The sequence below is a fragment of the Macaca thibetana genome, chromosome 5, assembly GCF_024542745.1.
Source record: "Macaca thibetana thibetana isolate TM-01 chromosome 5, ASM2454274v1, whole genome shotgun sequence".
NCBI lineage: Eukaryota > Metazoa > Chordata > Mammalia > Primates > Cercopithecidae > Macaca > Macaca thibetana.
The window spans coordinates 144,698,669-144,723,250 of NC_065582.1; the positions used below are offsets into that span (position 1 = coordinate 144,698,669).

Consider the following 24,582-nt stretch of genomic DNA (forward strand, 5'->3'; position numbering starts at 1 on the left):
TACTTACTTTCTCTGTATTCTATTTCTGCTTCCTTACGCAATTTTTTCTCTCTGGCAAGAGCTTCAGGGCTTCCCCAAACTTCCAAAGATCTGTCATACACACATGGTCACCACAATGAATAATTTTAATGACTTACTGACATCACATTTAAATCTAAATTCTCTAGTGAGAATCTTACAACAAAGCATAAGGTGCTTTCAGAGAAATATAAAGAACTTAAGGAACTTTTCCAAATGAAATCTAAACAATTAGAATAAATTCAACAGCAAATTTTCTTACACATTATGACATATATTTAGTTGATGAGTACATATTAGTAACTCACAAATATACAAATTTGCAAATACAAAAATATTGTTTTTAAAAAGTCATTTAAAAAATTCTGAATCTGTCTAAAATCTATTTTTATTAATCCAAAATTTGGCTTGCACTTTTATTCTGAAAGAACTATGTTCTTACTTTGCCTCCACATCTGATCTCAAGTATACAGTAAAAGACTCAGTATCTTCATGAGGACTTCGTCGTCTGATTTTTCGAAGTTGTTCTAGATCACTAGAGAAAGAAACATGTTGAATTCATTCAGACAAAGTGCATATAGTTTATATACTTAAAGAGGATTACTAAGGGCAGATAAAAGCAACAACACTGATCCCCATCTTAGAGGAATAGAGATGTGAATGGCTTTTAAAGATCTGTTTAAAGATGACATTTTGTATACAAAAAATATTCTACAGACAGTGAAAAAAAATTACTCTTGATGCTCAGTGTAGACACTACAATATAATATGTAGAGATTCAATTCCTTCACCAATGCTTATATTTTTATCTGCTATGGGCACACCACTGCCATCTCTAATATACGGGAAAAAAAGTGAAAAGTTAGGTAATGCATGGGGGCTCACTGCCAGCACTTTGGGAAGCCAAGGCAGGTGGATCACCTGAGGTCAGGAGTTCGAGATCAGCCTGCTCAACATGGTGAAACCCCGTCTCCACTAAAAAAAATACAAAAATTAGCTGGGTGTAGTGGTGCCTGCCTGTAGTCCCAGCTACTCAGGAGGCTGAGGCAGGAGAATCGCTTGAACCCGGGAAGCAGAGGTTACAGTGAGCCAAGATCATGCCACTGTACTTCAGCCTGGAGACAAAGCAAGACTCCGTCTCAAAAAAAAAAAGTGAAAAATAGGCAAGGTGTGGTAGCTCACACCTGTAATCCCAGCACTTTGGGAGGCTGAGATGGGTGGATCACTTGATGTCAGGAGTTCGAGACTAGCCTGTGCAACCTGCAAAACCCCGTCTCTACAAAAAATACAAAAATTAGCTAGGCGTGGTGGCACACAGCAGTAGTCCCAGCTACTCGGGAGGCTGAGGTCAGAGAATCACTGGAGTCTAAGGAGGCAGAGGCTGCAGTGAGCCACGACTGTGCCACTGTACTCCAGCCTGGGCAGCAGAGTGAGACCCTGCCTCAAAAAAAAAAAAAAAAAGAAGAAGAAAGAACATGGATTAGAATATCATCCCTCTACTTAAGAATTTAAGTTAAAAATTTACAGTCATTATTTGTTTATATGTAGATTAATACTAAGTGGTAATAGCTATTCAAAGGTATGAAGTCATAAAGAGTATATGTCAATTACATGTTATTTATTTTCCTTTCTCTTAAATTCTGAAAGGCTTATATATTCATCAAGTCACTGCTAAATAGTCATTCTGTATTTAATCATGGATCTTCCTATAGAAATTTTGTAAAAGCAATGAAATAACCTATAAATAAAAAGTCTGTGACTATATAATGTTATCAAGTTCTAGAAATTAAACCTAGATTTAAAAAACATCAATAGCCATCACATGTTAGTAAAAATGTATGGATCAGCTTTCAAAAGATACATATTCTAGTTCTCCCGGTCACTGACTCACTTAAATGAGCTGGGTCAATCACTAACATCTTATATTATGTTCATCCTGGCCTACTAAAGTGGAGACAGCAATGCCTAATCCACTTAATTCACAAAATTTTTGTGAGAACTAAATCAATATTATAATTGGTTGTTGATGTAATAGTTATAGAAGTTAAAAATTATAGGAATACCTATTTCTTGATATATACCAAAGTGGCTGTGACAATGAGGAAGACTGAAAAAAAGATCATCTGATTTCTCTAACTGGCACACAAAGGAGGGAGAAAAGTTTAAATTTGCGACTAACAGAATTTCAATAAATATAAATATGAGAAATTAATAATGACAGATATTGGAAAATAGTAAAAATAACTTATACTCAACAGAAACCACAGTTGGGAGCATGAATATAAATTTAACTCTAAATTAAGTACTCAACTCTGCTGGCCAAAAAACCAAAAGAGTCAAACATACAAATATGCAAATAATCTTACTGAGAATTCTGTCACATATCAATGACTTAAAATTTAACTCCTAAGATTCTTATGTGATGGAGAGGTTTTGAAGAATTTACCATTGTGGGTTTAAGAAACTAAGAAAGACTAGAATTGGTAATGTTGGGGCAGGATTCAGTTTAGTTTGCTAACAATTTTTAACATTTTTGACTGAATAAAAATATTTCTCCATTTTAAGGAGCCAGTAGCAAATGTTCCATATATGGATGGTAGCAGGTAACACACTCTAATAAAGGAAAAGTTATTTAGATTATTTAGACACGGCACACGGCTACATTTTTTTTTTTAATTACCTGGATTTGAGGCAGAACTCATTTATTGCTCTGACTCCAGTGATGAAATTATTCTGAGTGTACTTTGATCCATACTCCCTTTTCTTAAGGACTGCTTTAACTAAACAAAAAACAGGAAAACATAATAAATATGCACATTGAAAATCACGTGTGAAGATGAATATAGGCTGATATTTAAGAGGCTTCACGAATTAATTTCACAGAAAACTGATCTTTTTCACCAAATGACATCAGAGAAAAAATTATCCAAGTGCAGAATAGGATGAAATTGCATTTGTAGCCATCTAGCTTTTGTCTCTATAGATCATCTATAACCGATGCCAAAATGTCAACCTCTGCCTAATGAACACCTTGAATAGGTATTACTGGTCTGTCTAAATAATATTAGTATAATTTAAATTGCTTAGGGTCTAAATGAAAATGAACTGAAGTTTCGATAAAAAATTACAGAATATTGGGAGGCTGAGGCGGGTGGATCACTTGAGGTCAGGAGTTTGAGACCAGCCTGGCCAACATGGTGAAACCCTCTCTCTACTAAAAAAATACAAAAATTGGCCAGGTGTGGTGGTAGTTGCCTGTAATCCCAGCTTCTCAGGAGGCTGAGGCATGAGAATCACTTGAACCTGGAAGGCAGAGGTGGCAGTGAGCCAGATCATGCCACTGTACTCCAGCCTGGGCTACAAAGTCAGACTCTGTCCAAAAAAAAAAAAAAAAAAAAAAAAAAAAATTACAGAGTAGTTGAGTGCTTTTCAAATTGTGAGGTGAAATTAGCATTTCATACAAAGCAGAACTATAAAGTAATTAAAGACTATTACATATAAGTATTTTTTTGTGAAAACCTTTGTTTCATTTACATATACTAACTTATATGTATACTAGTTGCTAATTAGTGTTTCTTACGTGGGTTGCAGTCATAAAAGTTTAAAGCCACTAGATCATTTCACATAATGTAATACAACTAAAGAAAAGGATGGAATAATTTCATCAGTTAAAAATTACAAAAAAATTCATTACAGATTATAGGTTAAATATTGCCTTCTAATAAATTGTTTTCTATTGTCAAGTATCAAACTGCTCATAAAAAGGCCAGTGACACCAACACCAATACCAGTTTGGCATCAATTATAGTCTGTGAGTTAAAAATTACACAACATTGGTCTATGTTAATAAATCATTATAAGGTGAGACTTTTGGTCATATGATAGAGATAAATAAGCAAATACCTTAAGTGCAAGAGCAAAATAACAAACTCACGTGTTCTATTTCAAATTGTCACCTATTCACTTCATGTTCTATTCTCACATTTATTATTTCACAATTTTCTGTTCTACTTCCAAGTTGAAAGAGCAAATTCAGCCTAAGATTACCTATCACTACAGTGGGTAAAAAGACTCCTAAAATAATACATACTTACATTAAATGCACAAACATTGTGTAATAAGAATATTTCAAAAATAAAGTTCAATTAAAAAATCAAAACCTTAATCTGAAAAAATACATAAAGAAAATACAGTTTTTTTTTTTTGCATGAGTTTCAGGTCTCTAAACTGCCTTTTATATTTAAAAAAAGTTTTTTATTTTAAATGTCTTCCAAATAGCTAAAAAATCCTGGCCCAGGTTATTAATGATGAAGATGAGGATGATAATGATAATCACGGCTGCTATAACAACATTAGTTAATTGACTGTCTACCATGTGTTAATCAAAGTTACCCTAGAAAAGAAGTCTCATTTTCAAGCACCACGTTATAGCGGAGAAAACTAAGCCTCAGAGAAGTCAAGTAAATTGCCCAAGGTCAGCCAGTTGGTAAGAACTGGAGCCACAAATTTAGTCCAGTTTTGTCTGATGCCAAAGCCACAGTGCTATTAATGATAGAGTTGCTGCCTCCATGAAACAGCTGCTTTGGAGATGAGAACCATAGCCTGTTATACAGAAAAGAGCTACAAACGGGAATTCCTTCCATTTCTCCCAGAAAAGAAAGTCAGACAAGAACGGCCAAACTCTACCTGGATTTGAATAAGCAGTAGCTGAAAGGTGTGGGCCTCTTGTTCTTTAACTGCATTACTCTTCTAAAAATGATAATGCAATTGATGATTCTTATTTGCCATTATTCCTTTCTTTGGGCTTTTGAAAAAATTTGTGACAAAAATGCAAAATAAATTTAATGGAAAATTACTTTAATATGTAAGAGAATAAATCCTTATGGTCAATCTATTTAAATAAAAGCAAAAATAAACTATACTCTCAGAATAATATAACTATAAAGAGCTCTACATAAACCAATGTTATATATTTAATTCAAAACATTTTTATAATAAAAAATAGGATAAAATATATTTACCTCTTACTTGGAGAGGTTCTTGCTTAAGTGGAGCTTTGAGTTCTGCGCCTATATCTTCTGCTGTAAAGTTTATTAAAACAAGTTTACACTGAACAACTGCTTTCACACAAATCTATAAACTTAATTAATATTAGCCAACGTAATATAACAATGCATCAAAACGACAATGTATCATAGACCATGTTGGATTCATCTTAAGAATGTAAGAGTAGTTAAACATTACAAAAGCTATTTATCTCATTAACAGATTAAAGAAGAGAAACTGTACCATCATTTCAGAAGCTAAAGAAAAAGCATTTAATACAATTCAACATCCATGCAAATCTCAAATGCTTTTAGAAAATTAGGACAAAAAGGAATTTCTTTAAAGGGTAAAACAAACCTACAACAAACATTGTCTTTAATGGTGAACGTTTAAATGCATTTTTAAATTAAGGAACAAAAGAATGCGCAGTTCTTCCATTTAAAACTGTACAGAGATATCATTCAATGAATAAAGAAGGATTATCAAGTAGGACTGGGACAACTCTACAACCCTACACCTACAAAAAAACACATTAAATAAGAAAAATTTGAATCTACCTCCCACCATAAAGAAAAAACAATTACAGGTAGATTAATTAATTATTTAAATGTTAAGGTATTTACATGCCTCATAGTAGACAATACAGAAAACTTTTATGGTACAGAAAGATTTCTTAAACAAGATATAAACAACACAAGAAAAACTGGATAAATTTCTGCCAAGTTAAAATTCAGAAAAACTGTTTATCAAATAATCCCATAAAAAACAGAGAAAAAAGGCCTCAAACTGAGAGAAGATATTTCCAACAAATAGAATCAACAAAAGTAATCAAGAATATTTAAATAAGTCCTCTAGATCAAGAAAATGACAATCCATTAGAAAAAAATAGGAAGGACAATCTTGCAGAGAAAAGGATATACAAATAACCAATAAACATTTGAAAAAATGTCTGCCTCATCATTAATAGAGTCCAAATGAAATCACAAGATGCTATTTTATAACCATCAGATCAAGAAAAAGGAAAATATGACAATACCTAATATTGGCAAGGGTATGGCACAATGAAAACGCATACACTGCTGGTGGAAATATAAACGGGCACAATACCTTGGTAAACAAGTAGGCATTATCTACTACAGTTGAACACAAGCATAAATTATGACCCAGCAATTCTTCTAGGTCAATATATTTGGCTTCAAGGAACTCTTGCATGAGGGCACAAGGACAGAGGTACGTGAGTGTTCAGAGTACCGCCCATTAGCAAGAGAATAGATAGATACATAGATAGATAGATAGATAGATAGATAGATAGAACATGTTATATTCACACAACATTTCATACAGCAATGAATAATAACAAACATAATAATGGCCATCTTTCTCTGAGCTTTTACTGTGTGCTAAGTACTACTCTAAGCATGTATCAACTCATTTAACTTATACAACATCCCTGAACAGTATGTGCTATAATTATCTCCAAGAAAATTAATGAACCAGACACACACACCAATCAACAGGATAAATCTTAGCAACTAAATTTAATGAAAGAAGTAAATCACAAAAGAACACATACAATAAGCTATCACAATGAAGTTCACAAACAAGCAAAAGTAAACAATCAGGGCTATATACAAATGTACAAAGCTATTTCCTTTTTTTTCACATGGATACATAGGACAAATGGAGATGTGAGGATGTGATCAAGACAGTGAAGTTCTTAGCTTGAGTAGTAAATTCCAAGGTTTGATTTTATGTTTTTTAACTTATATATGCATTATAATATCCTTTTGTATGTATCAAATACATTGTAAAAATCTCACCCCCTTTTTTTTTTTTTTTTTTTTTGAGACGGAGTCTTGCTCTGTCGCCCAGGCTAGAGTGCAGTGGCCGGATCTCAGCTCACTGCAAGCTCCACCTCCCGGGTCTACGCCATTCTCCTGCCTCAGCCTCCGGAGTAGCTGGGACTACAGGCGCCCGCCACCTCGTCCGGCTAGTTTTCTGTGGTATTTTTTTTAGTAGAGACGGGGTTTCACCGTATTAGCCAGGCTGGTCTCGATCTCCTGACCTCGTGATCCGCCCATCTCGGCCCCCCAAAGTGCTGGGATTACAGGCTTGAGCCACCGCGCCCGGCAAAAATCTCACCCTTAAAACATTTTCCATTATATTTATATCCTCATTCAATAATATTTCAGAGTTTATGAAGAATGGCTACATTTACTAAGTATTTAACATGTGCCATGTACTGTCCTATGCACTTTACAAATTATTTCATTTAATTGTCCAAAAATTGCTCTGAGTGAAAATACTATTATCTTCATCTTATGAGGAAACTGAGACACAGAGATTATTGTAACTTCCCCCAAAGTCACAGAGCCAGTTTTCCTTATTATGAGGAAACTGGGGCATGGAAAGGTTTTGTAAATTCTCCCAAAGTCACACAGCTAGTATTTTAAACATGGAGGTACAGTTATTTTGATTACTCTATACTCTTAACCACTTTCCTGTATTGCCTGTGTTTAGAACAATATTTAATTTTATGTGTAGGTATTTGTGCATTTTTCTAGGGGGTAAAAAAGGAGTAGATAATGGATTACCAACACGGAGATCACTGGAACCTCCTGAAAACAGCAGTTTCTGGACAAGAATGGGAATGGACACAGTAGTTGGGGAGAAAACAGGAGATTAAATGGAAGTAGTATTTGGACTTTCAGCAGGAGCTGAAAAAGAGAATGATTCAAGGAAAGGTTGACTGCATTTTACATAGAGATGGGAATGATGCAATAACCATGAAGAAAATATAAAGTAGGCTAACGGGATAATCCCAAAAGCAAAGTCCTTGAGCAGATGAGATAGTAGGGGACCCAGAATATAAGTCTCTGAAAACATGGAATGAAACAGAAATTAACTAATTCCACATATTTAGATTATGAGTTCATTTAAATGATATGGAACACCACTAAGTCTGACTACTTAACTGTGGTACATTTGTACTTCTGCCATTTTTCAGTTTACCATCTTGTTTTCTTTGCTTTTATTTTTATTTCGCTTTTCCTGCCATCTCTTAGACTGAAAAAGTTTTCTATATTGTCCTCCCAATTGCTATTTAGAATTTCCAAGACTATATTTCTATTGTTTAACATTTTTCTTTAAAAAAACCTTTTTATTATTAATTTTTTGGGTTTTTGGTTACATTTGCTTTTATATTTTAATTTTTTTATTTTTAATTTTTATGGGTACACAGTAGATTTATACATTTATGGGGTACGTGAGGTATTTTTAAACAGGCATACAAAGTGTAATAATCACATCAGGGTAAATGGGGCATCGATCATCTCAAATATTTATCCTTTGTGTTACAAACAACCCAATTATACTCTTTTAGTTGTTTTTAAATGTACAATAAATTATTGCTGACTGCAGTCACCCTGTTGTGCTATCAAATACTAGATCTTATTCATTCTATCTAACTGCAGTTTTGTACCCATTAACCATCCTCACTCTCCACCTCTCACTATTCTTCCCAGTCCCTAGTTACCATCATTCTACTCTCTCTCTCTCCATGAATTTACTTGTTTTAATTTTAGCTCCACAAATAAGTGAGAACATGCCCTTTTCCTTTCTGTGCCTGCCTTATTTCACTTAAGGTAACAACCTCCAGTTCCATCCGTATTGCTGCAAATGACAGGATCTCATTCTTTTTCATGCCTAAATAATACTCCATTGTATACATAGACTACATTTTCCTTATCCATTCTTTTGCTGATGGACACTTAGTTTGCTTCCAAATCTTGGCTATTGTGAGCAGTGCTGCAATAAACATGGGAATGCAGATAGTTCTTCTGATATGCCGATTTCCATATTTATTTATTTATTTTTTTTTTTTTGAGAGGGAGTCTCACTCTGTCGCCAGGCTGGAGTGCAGTGGCACGATCTCAGCTCACCGCAACCTCCACCTCCTGGGTTCAAGAGATTCTCCTGCCTCGGCCTCCTGAGTAGGTGGAACTACCGGCGTGTGCCACCACATCCAGCTAATTTTTTTGTATGATTTCCTTTCTTTTAGGAATATACCTAGTAGTGGAATTGCTGATAGATCTATTTTTGGTTTTTTGAGGGTCCTCCAAATTGTTCTTCAGAGTAGCTGTACTAATTTACATTCCCATCAACAATGTACAAGGGTTCCCTTTTCTCCACTTCCTCACCAGCATTTGTTATTGCCTGTCTTTTGGATAAAAGCCCTTTGAAGCGGAGTGAGATGATATCTCATTATTGTTTTGATTTGCACTTCTCTGATGATCAATGATGTTGAGCACTTTTTCATATACCTTTTTGCCACTTGCATATTTTCTTTTGAAAACGTCTCTTGAGATCTTTTGCCCACATTTTAATTAGATTATTAGATTTTTTCCCCCTAGAGTTATTTAAGCTTATATATTCTGGTGAGATTGATAGTTTACAAATATTTTCTCCCATTTTGTGGGTTGTCTCTTCATTTTGTTGACTGTTTCCTTTGCTGTGCAGAAGCCTTTAAAAATGGACCCCATTTGTCCATTTTTGCTCTGGTTGCCTATGCTTCTGGGATCTAACTCAAGAAATCTTTGCCCAGCCCAATGTCCTGGAGAGTTTCCCCAATGTTTTCTTTAAGTAGTTTCATCATTCAAGGTCTTAGATTTCAGTCTTAATCCATTTTTATTTGATTTTTGTGTATGGCAAGAGAAGGGGTCTAGTTTCATGCTTCTGCATATGGATATCCAATTTTCCCCAGCACCACTTGTTGAATAGACAGTCCTTTCCCCAATGTATGTTTTTGGCACATCTGTCGAAAATGAGTTCACTGTGTATCTATGGATTCACTTATGGGCTCCATATTCTGTTCCATTGGTTTATGTGTTTGTCTCTATGCCAGTAAAACAGCACAAAGGATTTAGGTTTAGTAACCTAAACCTATGCTGTTTAGATTATTAAAGCCCTGTAGTACAATTTGAAGTCAGGTAATATAATTCCTCCACAGTTTTTTCTTGTTGCCCAGAAAGCAAAGGTGGGTAGGGGGTGATTTGGAATAATACATAGGAAAGAGTAAGAGGAAAAATAAATGTTTCTCTAGAATTTCATAGTGATCTAAATGTCTTCCATCATACTATTATTATTTTTTTAAGCATCAGGATCTTGCTATGTCACTCAGGCTGTAGTGCAGTGGCGAGATCATAGCTCACGGCCATCTCCAACTCCTGGGCTCAAGTGATCCCACCTTAGCTTCTCTAGTAGCTGGGACAAGAGGTGAACACTATCACACCAAGCTAATTTTTAAATTTTTTGTAGAGATGAGGTCTCACTATGTTGCCCAGCCTGTTCTCAAACTCCTGGGCTCAAGTGATCCTCCCACCTCAGCTTCTCAAAGTGCTGGAAGTACAGGCCTGAGTCACTGAGCCTGGTTATAGTACCAGTCCTCAGCCACTGAGCCTGGTTGATTAGAGTTTTAGCATTTAATATTAAAAGAAAGTTTACTGTTTTATTATCAATAGTTTTACCAGGACATTTTATCCATTTCTTGTTCATCGTTGTCTCTTGGATATCTCATCCCTTCTGTAACTCAGGGTTTCTTCTGCATCTTGCAGGAGTACATGCTTTTAAGAGTTTTTGTTTGTTTTTTAATGTGGAGGGGTTGATTAGTAAAATGACTCTAATCTTTGGGAGATGAAGATGGTTAACAGATAAAAAAATAGAGTAAGACCTACTATTTGATAGCACATTAGGGTGACTATAGTCAGCAATAACTTAATTGCATATTTTAAAATAACTTACAGAATGTAATTGGTTTATAAATCAAAGGATAAATGCTTGAGGGGATGGATACCCCATTCTCCATCATGCGTTTATTTCACATTGCATGCCTGTATCAAAACATCTCATGTACTCCACATATACACCTACTATGTACCTCCCAAAATTTTAGAAAATAAGTTTTTTTAAAAATGGCATTCATCTTCATATGTATGATAACATTCCTATTTTTACCCTCACTTTATAAGGATTATTTAGATCACTATAAAATTCTAGAGTAGCATTTATTTTTTCCTCTTACTCTTTCCTGGATATTACTCCAAATCACTCCCCCATCTTTGCTTTCTGCATATTTTTGCAGGTAAAAAGTCTACCTCAGTAGAACAACAATTAGGCTGATAGTATTCTGATTTTTCTCTTTGTCAGCTTTTAAGTTGGGTTGTTTCGTGTTTTGGTTTTTAAATCTGTGGTTTCTCTACACAGTGTCTGGGGTGGATTTCTTTTTATTTATCCTGCTTGGTACTCAAAACATATTTTTGATCTGAGAATTCCTGTTTTTCTCAAATTCTGAAACATTCTCATCCATTATCTCTTTATATATCGATTCCTCGCCATTTCTCTACCTATTAAATGTAGGCTAGAGCTGCATGCTCTTAAATGCTTTCAATTTTTGGAAAATCTTTCTGCCTTCCTATGTGCCTTCAGACTGAATTTCAATTTGCTAACTCTCCTGCTGACGATGACTATTTAGTTTACTACATTTTTACTTTAGTGGCTACGCTTTCATTTCTAAGATTTTTAATTGTCTCCTTTACCTAATTATTTGCTCTGGTTTTATTTCTGCAAGTTTGTGTTTCAAAACTCCCTGTCATTTTTAATGAATATGAGTCCTTCATTTAACCTTTTGAGAACATTAAACTTATTTTAAAGCAATTGAAGCTGTTATTTTAGCTTCATCTGGAATTAATTCACATTTGTTGATTCTGTTGGCTTTCGTAGCATTAGGATTCTTCATGTACTTTGAAATTTCAGAGTTCACCATCTTACCCTGAATAGGGTATATCCTTCATTCTCCTCTTCACATTCTTGTGCTCAGAGTTCAGTCTAATACCTCTATGCAGAACTCGTATTGCCAGTTTGATCTCATATTGCCAGTTTGAAATTCCTTCCCCTCAAGCCAGTCTCTAAGCCAGGAAACAGCAGGTTTCAGTTCCTGGTTCATATGGTTTGGCTCTGTGTCCCCATCCAAATCTCACCTTGAATTATAATCCCCATAATCCCCACTTGTCAAGGGCAGGACCAGGAGGAGGTAATCCGATCATGTGGCAGTTTCCCCCATGCTGTTCTCATGATAGCGAGTGAATCTCTTGAGATCTGATGGTTTTCTAAGTGTCTTGCATTTCCCATTTGCACTCATTCTCTTTCCTGCCACCCTGTGAAGAGGTGCCTTCTGCCATGATTTTAAATTTCCTGAGGCCTCCCCAGTCATGTGGAACTGTGAGTCAATTAAACCTCTTTTCTTCATAAATCACCCAGGCTCAGGTATTCCTTCACAGCAGCATGAGAATGGACTAGTACATTGGTCTTCTCCTTGCCTCCCTAGACCTACAGCCTCCTGTAAGACACAGCCTCGGGTAGCAACTGGAATTAGCTATTTTCAGCCTTCTTCTATGGGGGTGGGTGGATAAGTTCAAATAGTGAGTCTGACTCCAGTACCTTGCTATTCATGTAGCACATGCAGCATATTACTCCAAACAAGCCAGACTCCTAGCTGCCACTTCCAGGTTACAGACCTAGAATCCAGAAGCTTCTGTTCCATTTCTTTGATATAACATGTCTTTTTTTAGTCCAACTATGTCTTCAATTTTCTCTTTTTATGCTTTATTATTCAAATGAGTGGTTAGTAGAACAGGTGCCTCAAAGCATGTATTCACAATACCACTGTGATCAGAAGTTCTGCCTATCCACTGAGTTACCGCTTTCAAAGCTTATGTGAAGCAATTAAATGCCAATATATTAAGCACTAACAAAAGCAAAGCCCTATTTGAAATAAAAGCAAAATATTTTACACATAATTTTTAGTATATTTCTTGGCAATTGTTTTGCAGTGAAAACCACTTGGAAAATGACTAAATACTGTGTGTGTGCTTATTTTATCCTTTTTTTGAGACAGGATCTTGCTGTGTCGCCCAGGCTGGAGTGTGGTGGCACAATCAGGGCTCATTGCAGCCTCAACCTGTTGGGCTCAAGTGATCCTCCCGTCTCAATCTCCCGAGTAGCTGGGACTACAAGCACATGCCACCACACCTGGATAATTATTTTTTGTAGAGACAGTGTCTCCCCATGTTACCCAGGCTGGTCTCAAACTCCTGACCTCAAGGAATCCTTCACCTTGGCCTCCCAAAGTGCTAGATTGTAGGTGTGAGCCACTGCACTTGACCAAAATACAGTATGTTTTGATACCTAAAGCATGTACAGAAAATCTAAAAAGGCTTTAAGTATTTGTCAAATCCTAAGTAGGTTGTGATGTCATACTGGTAAACTGAAGATAAGCTTAAAAACACTTCTATTTACTAACTACATTTGACCTTGAAAAGTTAAATTATTATTATTTTATTTTTGTCTGGCTACACAGCAAGTAAATTCTAAACTATCTTTATCTGTAGAATCTATATATCCATTTCTTACAATTTAGCTTTGGGAAATAGAGAGCAGGGCAGAGAAGAGTGAAGGGAAAAAGGTAGAATAATACATTTTCAAAACTTACCTAATGTCCAAACAACTGATAGCTACTGTCAAAAATTTCAGAAACAACAGTAGTTTCTACAATGCTCAAATTTATTCAACTAAATCACATAAAATGAGTTGCTCTAAGCTGTGTATTTCTGGATATTCTTCTCACTACAAACTGTCTAGATGTTACTAAATATATAGTGTTATATAGCACAAACAAGAATGCTAGTAAACGGCTTAAACGCATGTATGAATACTTATTTTACATAGCACCAACTTAATAAACTCACACTGCATCACTAGAGTAGAATCTTTATGATTTCAATCAGTAACCAAACATTCTATCCATGAATATCTCTAGACATTTGTTTTAAGCTCAAACCCAACGCTGGCTGTTTGCCACACATCTGCTGTCATTAGCAAAATTAAAACTAATTTTACCAAAATTTAACACATCTGAATGCTCCTTAAAAACTTAAGGATTCCTTAGCAAGTCTCTGCTTCTTAATGAGCTGTTCCTGACTTCATCATGTGATTTGAATTATTCAAAACTCAATCTCAAATCCTTAAATATACAAATTACCTTTCAATCAAGCAATTACTTGCTCTCTATCTGATGGCTAACAAGGTCTAATGTGGCCTAAGCAAGTACTGAAAAATTGAGCCCAAAATAAAACTGTCAATAAACAATACATTTCTAATATAAGAAAATAAACTAACATTTTTATTCCAGTCAGCAGAGAAAAAAGAAACTTAATCATGGATCTCAATTTGAAAGATTCTGAATGGTGGAACCATATTAAATATTTTCCCCTTTGTCTATGTTCACCTCTGCAGAGCATTATAACATATTTTACCCTTAATTATATTATTTCATCCCTATTTCTTTTCCCTTAACTATGTTCTAATAAACATGCTTATTTATGGAACTTAGGGACTCATTACACTCTGCATTCTTTCATTGCATAAAATCAAACTCTCAATCAATATTTACCCCAGCAGTTCTCCATCACCACAAAAGAAAGAGAAGAAATTGCACAGGTAAACCCAAAGGGAGGATGAGGCTTAGGAAAAATAATGAAAACAAGGAACCATTAAAATATATACAGGTTTCTCAAGGAATCTGTAAAATCTTCCCCTGTGAAAGACATCTAACTAAAGGAAAAATGGTCTTGAAATGTTTATTACTCTTCAAACACTGTCTTCTCCTGACACCAGATAGTCTGGTTTTTCTCCAGCCACTCCTTCTCAAGTCTTCTTTGCATGCTCCTCTTCTACCTGTCCCTCACCCATGTGGGGGATTTTATACTAGAAGATCTCTTCTTACTCTAAACACTCCCCGCACTGTCTCAAACAGACCAATGGTTTCAGTTACCATGTATGTATACGTAAAAACTCCTAAATCTTTAGCTCCAGGTTAGAACTCTAAGCATTCACTCACTTATAAATATTTATTATGTCCCTACTATCAGCAAGGCACTGAGGTTCATGTTGTCATGGAGCTTGCAAACATGTAGGTGATGAGGAAATAAACAAAAGATTGAAAACATCAATCAGGAGTAAGTGCTACCTATGCCGAAAATTAAATTAGGGTAGTATTAAAGACTTACTGGGTAGCTACTTTAGGTTGAGTGATTTTAAAATGTCTCTATGCAGAGGTGACATTTAAACTGAGATATGAATGACCGGAAGAGGTTAAGCCATGTGAAGAAGGGCACCTTGGAAAGAGAAAGCAACTAGAGCAAAGGCCCTACAACAACAAGCTTGCCATTTTCTCAGAACCAAAAGGAGAGTGCTTTGGCTGAAACATAATGAACAAGCAAGAGAGTAGTAGAAGAAAATAAAGAGGAATATGGAAGCCAGATCAGCTAGAGAGAACTCTGAGAGTCAGATTAATAAATTTTAATTTTATTCTAGCAGTCTTGGCTTTGTTCTATGGGTAACTAGAAGCCAATGGAGAGTTTTAATTAAAAAAGTGACATGATCTGTTTTTAAAAAGACCACATTTGTTATGTGAAAAATGAACTACAGAAGGACAAGAATGGAAACAGAGATCCCAGGGAGAATACCACCACAGTAAATCAGACAAGAGATAATGATGGCTCAAAGTAGGATAGTAGTTGTGTTAAGATGCGTGACGTTCTTTTTTTTTTTTTTTTGAGATGGAGTCTTGCTCTGTCGCCCAGGTTAGAGTGCAGTGGCGCGATCTCAGCTCGCTGCAACCCCTCCCTACTGGTTTCAAGCAATTTTCCTGCCTCAGCCTCCTAAGTAGCTAGGCTACAGGTGACTGCCACCATGCCCAGCTAATTTTTTGTATTTTTAGTAGAGATGGGGTTTCACCAGGTTAGCCAGGATGGTCTTGATCTCATGACCTCGTGATTGGCCCATCTCGGCCTCCCAAAGTGCTGAGATTACAGGCGTGAGCCACCACGCCCGATCTGATGTGTGACATCTTAACAGATGATGCAGTGACTAGTACATTCACTGGATAACCAACTGCCTACTGGTCACTGTATCATCCGTTAAGATCTTCCATAGGTATCTATAATTCGGATGTCCAAACCAAGCCATCATCATCATCTCATTAAAATATCCTCCAACTCTGGTACTCCTAATTTCCTAATTTTAGAAATTATTGAAATCATCTAGACAATTGGCCAAACAGTAACCAAGCACTGCCCTTGGCTTGACCCTCTTCTTCATCCCCCAGACTCAATTACTAAGTCCTAATTATTCAGCTCCTAGGTCTCTTAAGGTCATCTACCCCTTTAAAAAAAAGCATTATCATTACCCTAGTCCAGAACTCCATTTGTACTACTACTTTCAATCTCCCTCCTTTGCAATCTGTTTGCCATTTTGCAACTAGTTATCTTTTTAAAACCTTAAACCTGATCAAGTACCTCCCCTGTTGGGAACAAGCCCCCCAAAATCTGGCCATAAACTGGCCCCAAAAATGGCCATAAACAAAATCTCTGTAGCACTGTGACATGTTCATGATGGCCATAACGCCCACGCTGGAAGGTTGTGGGTTTACTGGAATGAGGACAAGGAACACCTGGCCCGCCCAGAGCAGAAAACCACTTAAAGGCATTCTTAAGCCACAAACAAGAGCATGAGTGATCTGTGCCTTAAGGATATGCTCCTTCTGCAGTTAACTAGCCCAGCGTATTCCTTTAATTCGGTCCATCCCTTCATTTCCCATAAGGGATACTTTTAGTTAATCGAATATCTATAGAAACAATGCTAATGACTGGCTTGCTGTTAATAAACACGTGGGTAAATCTCTGTTCAGGGCTGTCAGCTCTGAAGGCTGTGAAACCCCTGATTTCCCACTTCACACCTTTATATTTCTGTGTGTGGGTCTTTAATTCCTCTAGCGCCGCTGAGTTAGGGTCTCTCCGACCGAGCTGGTCTTGGTCCCCTACTTGTATTAATAATACTCTGTTATTCCCACTACCTACAAAACAAAGTCCAAACTCCCGAACAAGAGTCCGATCTGACCACTGCTTAACTCTTGCCATTTTCTCAGAACATGGCTGAGAAAAAGGGAGACTGCTTTGGCTGAAACACAATGAGTAAGCAAGAGAGTGGTAGAAAAAAAATTAAAAGGAATATGGAAGATGGATTACCTTCTCTTGTACTTTCAATGCTACCGACACCACCAAATCCTCTACTCACTATTCCAGGAATTTTACCTCCTTTTTCCACCATTCACCACACCAATACCTACTTTTGTGTGTGTGTGTGTGTATGTGTGTGTGTGTGTTTTTTTTTTTTTTTTGAGACAGGGTCTCACTCTGTTGCCCAGGCTAGAGTGCAGAGGCACTATCATGGCTCACTGCAACCTTGACTTCTCAGGCTCAAGTGACCCTCCCACCTCAACCTCCTGAGTAGCTGGGACTACAGCTGTACACCACTATGCCCAGATAATTTTTGTATCTTTTGTAGAGACAAGAGTTTCATCATCTTGCTCAGGCTGGTCTCGAACCCACCTTGGCCTCCCAAAGTGCTAGGATTTCAGGTGTGAGCCACCACACCTGGCCAATACCTACTTTTCTTTCATGTCTCGAAGTAGGTATCATTTCCTTATGGAAAGCTTTCGTAACCACTCAAAACTCGGTTAAGTGCCTCTCCCGTGTGCCCCTGCAGCACAATGAATTTCCCCTATCACAGTCTGGTTATCCCTCAGTATTTGTTGGGGATTGGTTCCAGGACCTCCCTATAGATACCAAAATCCATGGATGCTCAAGTCCACCTTATAAAATGGTGCAGTATTTGCATATAACCTATGAACATCCTCCCATTTACTTTAAGTCATTTCTAGATAACTTATAATACCTAATTCAATGCAAATGCTAAGTAAACCATCGTTATACTGTATTGTTTAGGAAACAATGACAAGAAAAAATGTCTGTATATGTTCAGTACAGATGCAGCCATCCATTTTCCCCCCAAATCCTTTGATCCTTGTTTGGCTGAATCCACAGATGCAGAACATATGAATACAGGGCTAAATGTTACAATACAATATTTGTTTGCTTAATTTTCTGCTTTAGTATCAGCTCTGAGTCATTCTCATTTTCTGTCATATAAAAAGTACTCAATAAATACTTCTTGAGTAAATTAATGAATAAAGGACTTCCTTTAATGCTTCCTTTTATTGTACCTCCAGCAAAATCTTTTTAAATGCATTGTTAGTCTAGCAAAAAATTACATGAAAAGGGCAAAAATGAAGTGAAAGTAGAACCTCTACAGAATAAATGAACACATCAAAGCCAGCTCTCCCTTGATTTCTATTGAAGCTTGGATTCTTTGAGCTTATTTCTACCTCCAGACCTACAAGGGGCATGGAAGACCAGAGAATAAGACTAGGTTCTGCCCAAGATAAGGAGTCTAACAGGGGACACTGAAGTAAAAAGCCACAGCCATGGAATCACTATGAACTAGAAATAAATAATACACATAGAAGCAAGGAAATTGGCCTGTCTGTATTTTGGTGTTAAATAGTGGGGAAGAAAAAACTACTCCTCTGAAAATCCTACAGACAAGTGAACCCTAACACAAGTATACATCTGAATTCACAATGTAAATCTAAAGCAGAGAACTGAATTTAATGTGGTCCCAATAATGCTACTAGAGAGTAGCATACAAAAGCCAAAACAAATCCCTCCTGGCAGAAAGTCATTTTCAGTCCAGATAAACATCAAATACTTTCAAGATGCAAAAACATCATGGAAAATGAGCAACTCACAGTTATAAAACACAGTTATGACATCATGAATAAGAGCAAAAAAGGTAAGAAAAGGATCATATAGTGAGAAACAAAAAGATTTCATATAGCAGAATTTTCTGTTAAAAATATAAAATAGTTATGTTTAATGTATCTAATAAAAGGTAAGTCTGAAAATACAACCAAAGAATTAAAGACCAACCAAGCAAGGTAAAAAACAATTTCTAAAAATGAAAAATATGGCCGGTATGGTGGCTCACCCCTGTAATGCCAGCACTTTGGAAGGCTGAGGCAGGAGGATTGCTTGAGCCCAGGAGTTCAAGACCAGCCTGGGCAACACAGAGAGACCTTGTCTCTACAAAATACAAAAATAAATTAGCTGGGCATGGCAGCACACACCTGTTTTCTCAGTTACTTGGGGGGCTGAGGTAGGTCGAGCCCATGAGGTCGAGGCTGCAGCGAACCATGAACACACCACTGTACTCCAGCCTGGGCAATAGAATGAGACTTGGTCTCAAAAAAAATATATATATATATATATAGAGAGAGAGATATATATATACACACACACACACATATATACACACACACACCTCTATATACACACACACATACATACACACACGTACATATATATATATATATAATCATTTAAGTTAAAAACCCAACATACATAATCAACCAGCATATTTGAGGCAACTAAAGAGGAAATTAGTGATTCTGGTAGACCTGAGGAAATAATACAGAATGCAGGCCAGAAAGGTAAAGAAATAGAAAATATGATAGAGAGGTTTAGAGACATGAAAAACATATGATGTAACATATTTCTAACTGAAGTTCCAGAAGAAAATACAGAAATGGGAAATGTAATATCTGAAGGGATAATAAGAGAACTGTAGAATTCCAGAATTGTAGAAAAATATCCATCTTCAGATCTAGGAACCCCAACAAATCTCAAGTAGAATAAATACAAAGAGATACATAGCTAGTTACTTCATAATAAAACTGCCATTTATACCAAAGAAAAAGACTTTCAAATTAAAGTTAATCAAATTTTAAAATGCTGTCAAATAGAAAAGATATACAAACAAAGGCATAATATCTGACTTCTCAACAATTAGTGGAAGCCAAAAGACAATTGAGTAACATCTTAAATGTGCCTTTCCCACAAAAGATCCTCACCTAAACGAACTTCTATAGGATGCACATCAGACAGAAAGATTAGATATAAGAAAAGGTGGCTAACAAAGACTCTGAATAAATCTAAGCAAACAACAATGTATATTTCATAGCAGAGAAAGAGCAGAATAGACAGAAAATATTAGCCAACAAGTAGTACATAAGTTGGAGGAGGCGATCAGAATTAAAGCACTCTAAAGCTTTTGTGTTTTTCAGAAGGAAAGTAAATTTATCAATTAACTTTAGTCTTTGAAGTACAGACACAGAGTCTGAAACTTTCAAATGAAAGAAAGAGAATATTGGAGAGGGGATGATGGAATGAGGGGAAAAAAAAGAGGCAAAAAAGGAATTTAAGAAAACAGGACAAAGAAACATGACAAAATGGTAGAAATAAGTTTAACTATATCAGTGATTACAGTAAATGTAAACTGCTTAAACTTCCAGTTAAAAGACATAGATGATTGTATTAAGACAAAAAGTTAAAATCAAAGGATGGGAAAATAGTAACCAAAAGAAATGTAGTGGAGAGGTCACTAAAGAAAAAGAGTAGCTGCACAATGATAGAGGGTATAATTCATCAGTGTTATGTAATAATTCTAAATACGTATGCATCTAATGACAGCCTCAAATTATAAAAAGTAAAAATTTACAGAACCATAAAAAAAAGACCAACAAATCTACTATCAGACTCTGATACTCCAACATCTCCCTTGGTAATAATGAATTTTTAAAACAGGACAAAGATTTGTATTGAACACTAAAAATAAGAATTGATGTGTATAAACACCACACCAGCAATTAAAAATACATATTATTTTCAAGACAGGAAAATCATTTAGAAAAACTGACTAACTGCTAAACCAAAATGTTACACTCAACAAATTTCAAGACTGAATCAACACAGACCACAGTTTGTGAAAAACATTTAATACAAAAAGATAAACAAAAATTCCATCTATCTGTAAATTTAAAATGATACTTTAACAACTAAAAAGTCATAGAAGAATCACAACAGAAATAAGAATACATTTAGAATTATAAATAATAAAAATATTATATATCAAAACTGTGGAATGTGTTATGGCTTAAATGTCTACTTCAGAAAGGAAGGAAGGGTTAATATTAATAAACTAAGTATCTAACTGACAATTAATAACAGAATGACAGAACCAAAAAACAAGAGATGCTAGTGAGGCTGCAGAGAAAAGTCAATACTTAATACACTGCTGGTGGGAATGTAAGTTAGTTCAGCCACTGTGGAAAGCAGATTGGAGATTTCTCAAAGAACTCCAGCAATCCCATTAGAGAGTGCATATCAAAAAGAAATAAATTATTCTACCAAAAAGACACATGTACTCGGTGTTCATTGCAGCAATATTCACAATTGCAAAGACTTGGAATCAACCTAGTTGTCCATCAATGGTGTACTGGATAAAGAATATATGGTACATATACACCATGGAATACCATGCAGCCACAAAAAGGAATGAATTATGTCCCTTGCAGCAACATGCATGTAGCTAGAGGCCATTATCCTAAGCAAATTGACACAGAAAACAAAAAACCAAGTACTACATATTCTCACTTATAACTAGGAACTAAACACTAGGTACGCATGAACATAAAGACAGCAAAAATAGGTACTGGGGACTACTAGATGAGGGAGAGAGAGAGAGGGCAGCAATGGTTGAAAAACTATTTGGTACTATGCTCACTATCTGGGTGATGAGATCAAGTGTACCCCACACCTCATCATCAGACAAAATACCCATGTAACAAGCCCTCAAATGTACCCTCCTATATCTAAATAAAAGTTGAAGTTATAAAACAATAAAACAGAGAAAAAATAATGACAGAACAAACACACAAAAAAAGACAGCAAGGAGGCTATAATTAAAAAGCAAAAATTGATGAAATAGGATACAAACATATAATGGTTCAAAGTAAAAAAAATTACTTGGAAAAATAATAAAAGACAAACCTCTGGGAAGACTAGTCAAGAAAATAAAACAAATATTAGGAATGAAAAAAGGACACAACTACATATGCTATTGAGAGTAAACAGGGAATATCATTATACACCTTATACCAATAAATTAAAAATTTAGTTTAAGTAGATAAGTAGATAGTTTTTCATAGAAAACTGAGTCACAAAGAAACAGAAAAAATAAAGAAATTAAACAAGTGGTTTAATAGTTCCCACAAAGAAAACATCAGTCCAGACAGTATTATAAGTAAGTTCTATCAAACATTCAGGGAACAAATAATTTCACACAAACTATTCCAGTATACAGAAAAAAATACATTAAAAAAATTTATACATACCTGTTTCAAATGACGGTACTTTTTCCACTCTGAGAGTTTGTGATCCCTGTCCTTCTTTCTGAACATTTGTGGAGTAAAACTTTACTTGACTCAGTGTACCAATATATGGATGAGTACAGGGAACCATGTTTGAAAAGCTTCCAAATGTCACTAAATTCTGCCACTCTAAAAGAAAAAACATATATACTTTGATTTCAAACCAACTCCCAGCTGCACAATTAATTGCCAAGTCACCCTCTCCAGAGGAGGTGTTTCACTGCTTCTAGGTACACAGGAAATACATTTTGTAAAGAAAAATTAGTGACAATATTCTAATTTTCTCTAACCTGTAAACTTATTTGGAAATTTTTAAAAATATTAAAAAATCAAATAAAATATTTATGCTAGTCAGTTATTTTGAAAGGTATATAGTACATAATAGAAACCCTTTATTTTGCATGCTGGTTGCAAGCTAAAAAAATTTTGGCATAATTACTTTTCAGAATAAAGGACTCTGGGAGGGAAGGTCAGGAAGACTTCCTACACAAAATTATCCTGTGTCCTTCTTCCACTAGCTAAAGATTCATTCCTCTTTCATTTCACAATCAATAAGTGAATTATATTAATCATTCATTCATACTGTCACCAATTTTTTAATCAGATAATTAGATCAACATTTGGTGAGATGCCTCAGTATATGGGGAATTTTAATTGAGTGAAGAATAGAAGACTAATTACAAAGCACTTCAGCTGCTTCCTCTGGGTTTACTGTGAGCTTTGAAGGGCTCAAATACAGAAGGAAAATATATTCCACAATTTACCCAAGTACAAGAAAACCAAATTTGTCTCTATTTTCCTGTGACCCTCCTTCTCTTTTATTTTTTACTATGAGTACTGAGAATTCCTCTTTTTGAAAGAACCCAAAAACCCTATCTAGATAATATTCATATATTTTGTAAAGTTTTAGGTGAAATCAAATTACATCATTACAGATAGTCAAGTTTTTCCAAGGATGGAGGGTTGAGCGTTTAAGAGTTGAAACTTTTTTAACTGCTTAATAATGATCTTCCAAAAATGTTAATTCATGTATTGTGTGTGCAGATATATGCATTCTGAAAGAAAAGTCATTTCTTAATGGCGCAGAGAATTCATCAGGAACATAAATTACTAATGTTGAAGATAATATGAAGAGCACAAAGGGCATAAGGGAATATAAGTATTCACTCAAGTTTCAGGCCTAGAACTTACTTCCTTGAAAAAGTTTCTGATGTCAACTGATTCTTTTACTTATTTGGGAAACTGTTGAAGGCCTAGAATGTTTTTGGTCATTTGTGTCTATTTTTTAAAGGGTCAGTAAAGCAAATATAACAGAAGATTCCTACACATTAAAATATGCTGCCTGCTAGCAAAAATAATTAGTAAATATGGGCTAAAGCAGATTTTCATAGGAAACACACTCCAGAAAAGCATCTTCTTCATCCTGGCCACTGGTGTTCCGACTCTTCAGCCCTATTCAAAATATCTTCTGTAATTATTACCTGACAAAGGCAATATGCTACTTTTTTTTTTCCACACACTGATGAAATACTTTCATAGAATTTGTGCTAAGATGTTTAAAGAGGGATTACTCCACAGTTTAAAAGTCCTTCCTTGGAAGATGACCCATTTCCATGACTTGATGCTAGATTTTTTTTCAACATTCTCCTTTGTTTTTAAAACAGTACAGAAAATCTCAAACATATGCAAAGGTAGAAAAACCAGCACAATAAACTGTCACGTACTCATTGCCTACTTTCAACAATGATCAACTCATGGTCAATTTCATCTCATCACTACCTGCACCAATATTAATTTGAAGCAAATCTCAGACATAATTTCATCCATAAATATTTCAGTATGTATTTACAAGAAACAAACACTTTAACACAACCATAACACCATTAGCAGAAATTTTAAAAAAATCCTTAGTATCATCAAATATTCTCAATTTCAAATTTCCAGTTGTTACAAATGTTATAATTTTTTTCCAGTTTCTACGTGAATAGATTCAGACAAAGTTTACATATTGGGACTAATTGAGATGTCTTTTAAGTCTCTTTTAAGCTACAGAATGTCTGCTTTTTTTTGTTTTGTTTTGTTCTGTTTAACTGCAATTTTTATGTTGAAAAAGCCAGGTTGTTTGTCCTGAATTTTTGTCCTGGTGATTTCCCAGGCTGATTTTGCTGACTGAATTCCTATGGTATTGTTTAGCACATTCTTCTATATGTTCTATAAATCAATGGCTGTAAAGGCTT

General features: G+C 35.4%; 1 protein-coding gene across 1 annotated transcript in view; it reads right to left on the reverse strand.

The window, feature by feature from the left end:
* Window positions 1-24,582, reverse strand: part of SLC30A9 (solute carrier family 30 member 9) — a 104,448-nt gene that overhangs the window by 71,167 nt on the left and 8,699 nt on the right. The window contains exons 2-6 of the mRNA XM_050791554.1: window positions 22,310-22,474; window positions 5,040-5,099; window positions 2,699-2,798; window positions 461-553; window positions 8-90 (exon numbers count right to left, since the gene is read on the reverse strand). Coding sequence (XP_050647511.1) covers window positions 8-90; window positions 461-553; window positions 2,699-2,798; window positions 5,040-5,099; window positions 22,310-22,474 — 501 coding nt within the window. The remainder of the gene's footprint in view (window positions 1-7; window positions 91-460; window positions 554-2,698; window positions 2,799-5,039; window positions 5,100-22,309; window positions 22,475-24,582) is intronic.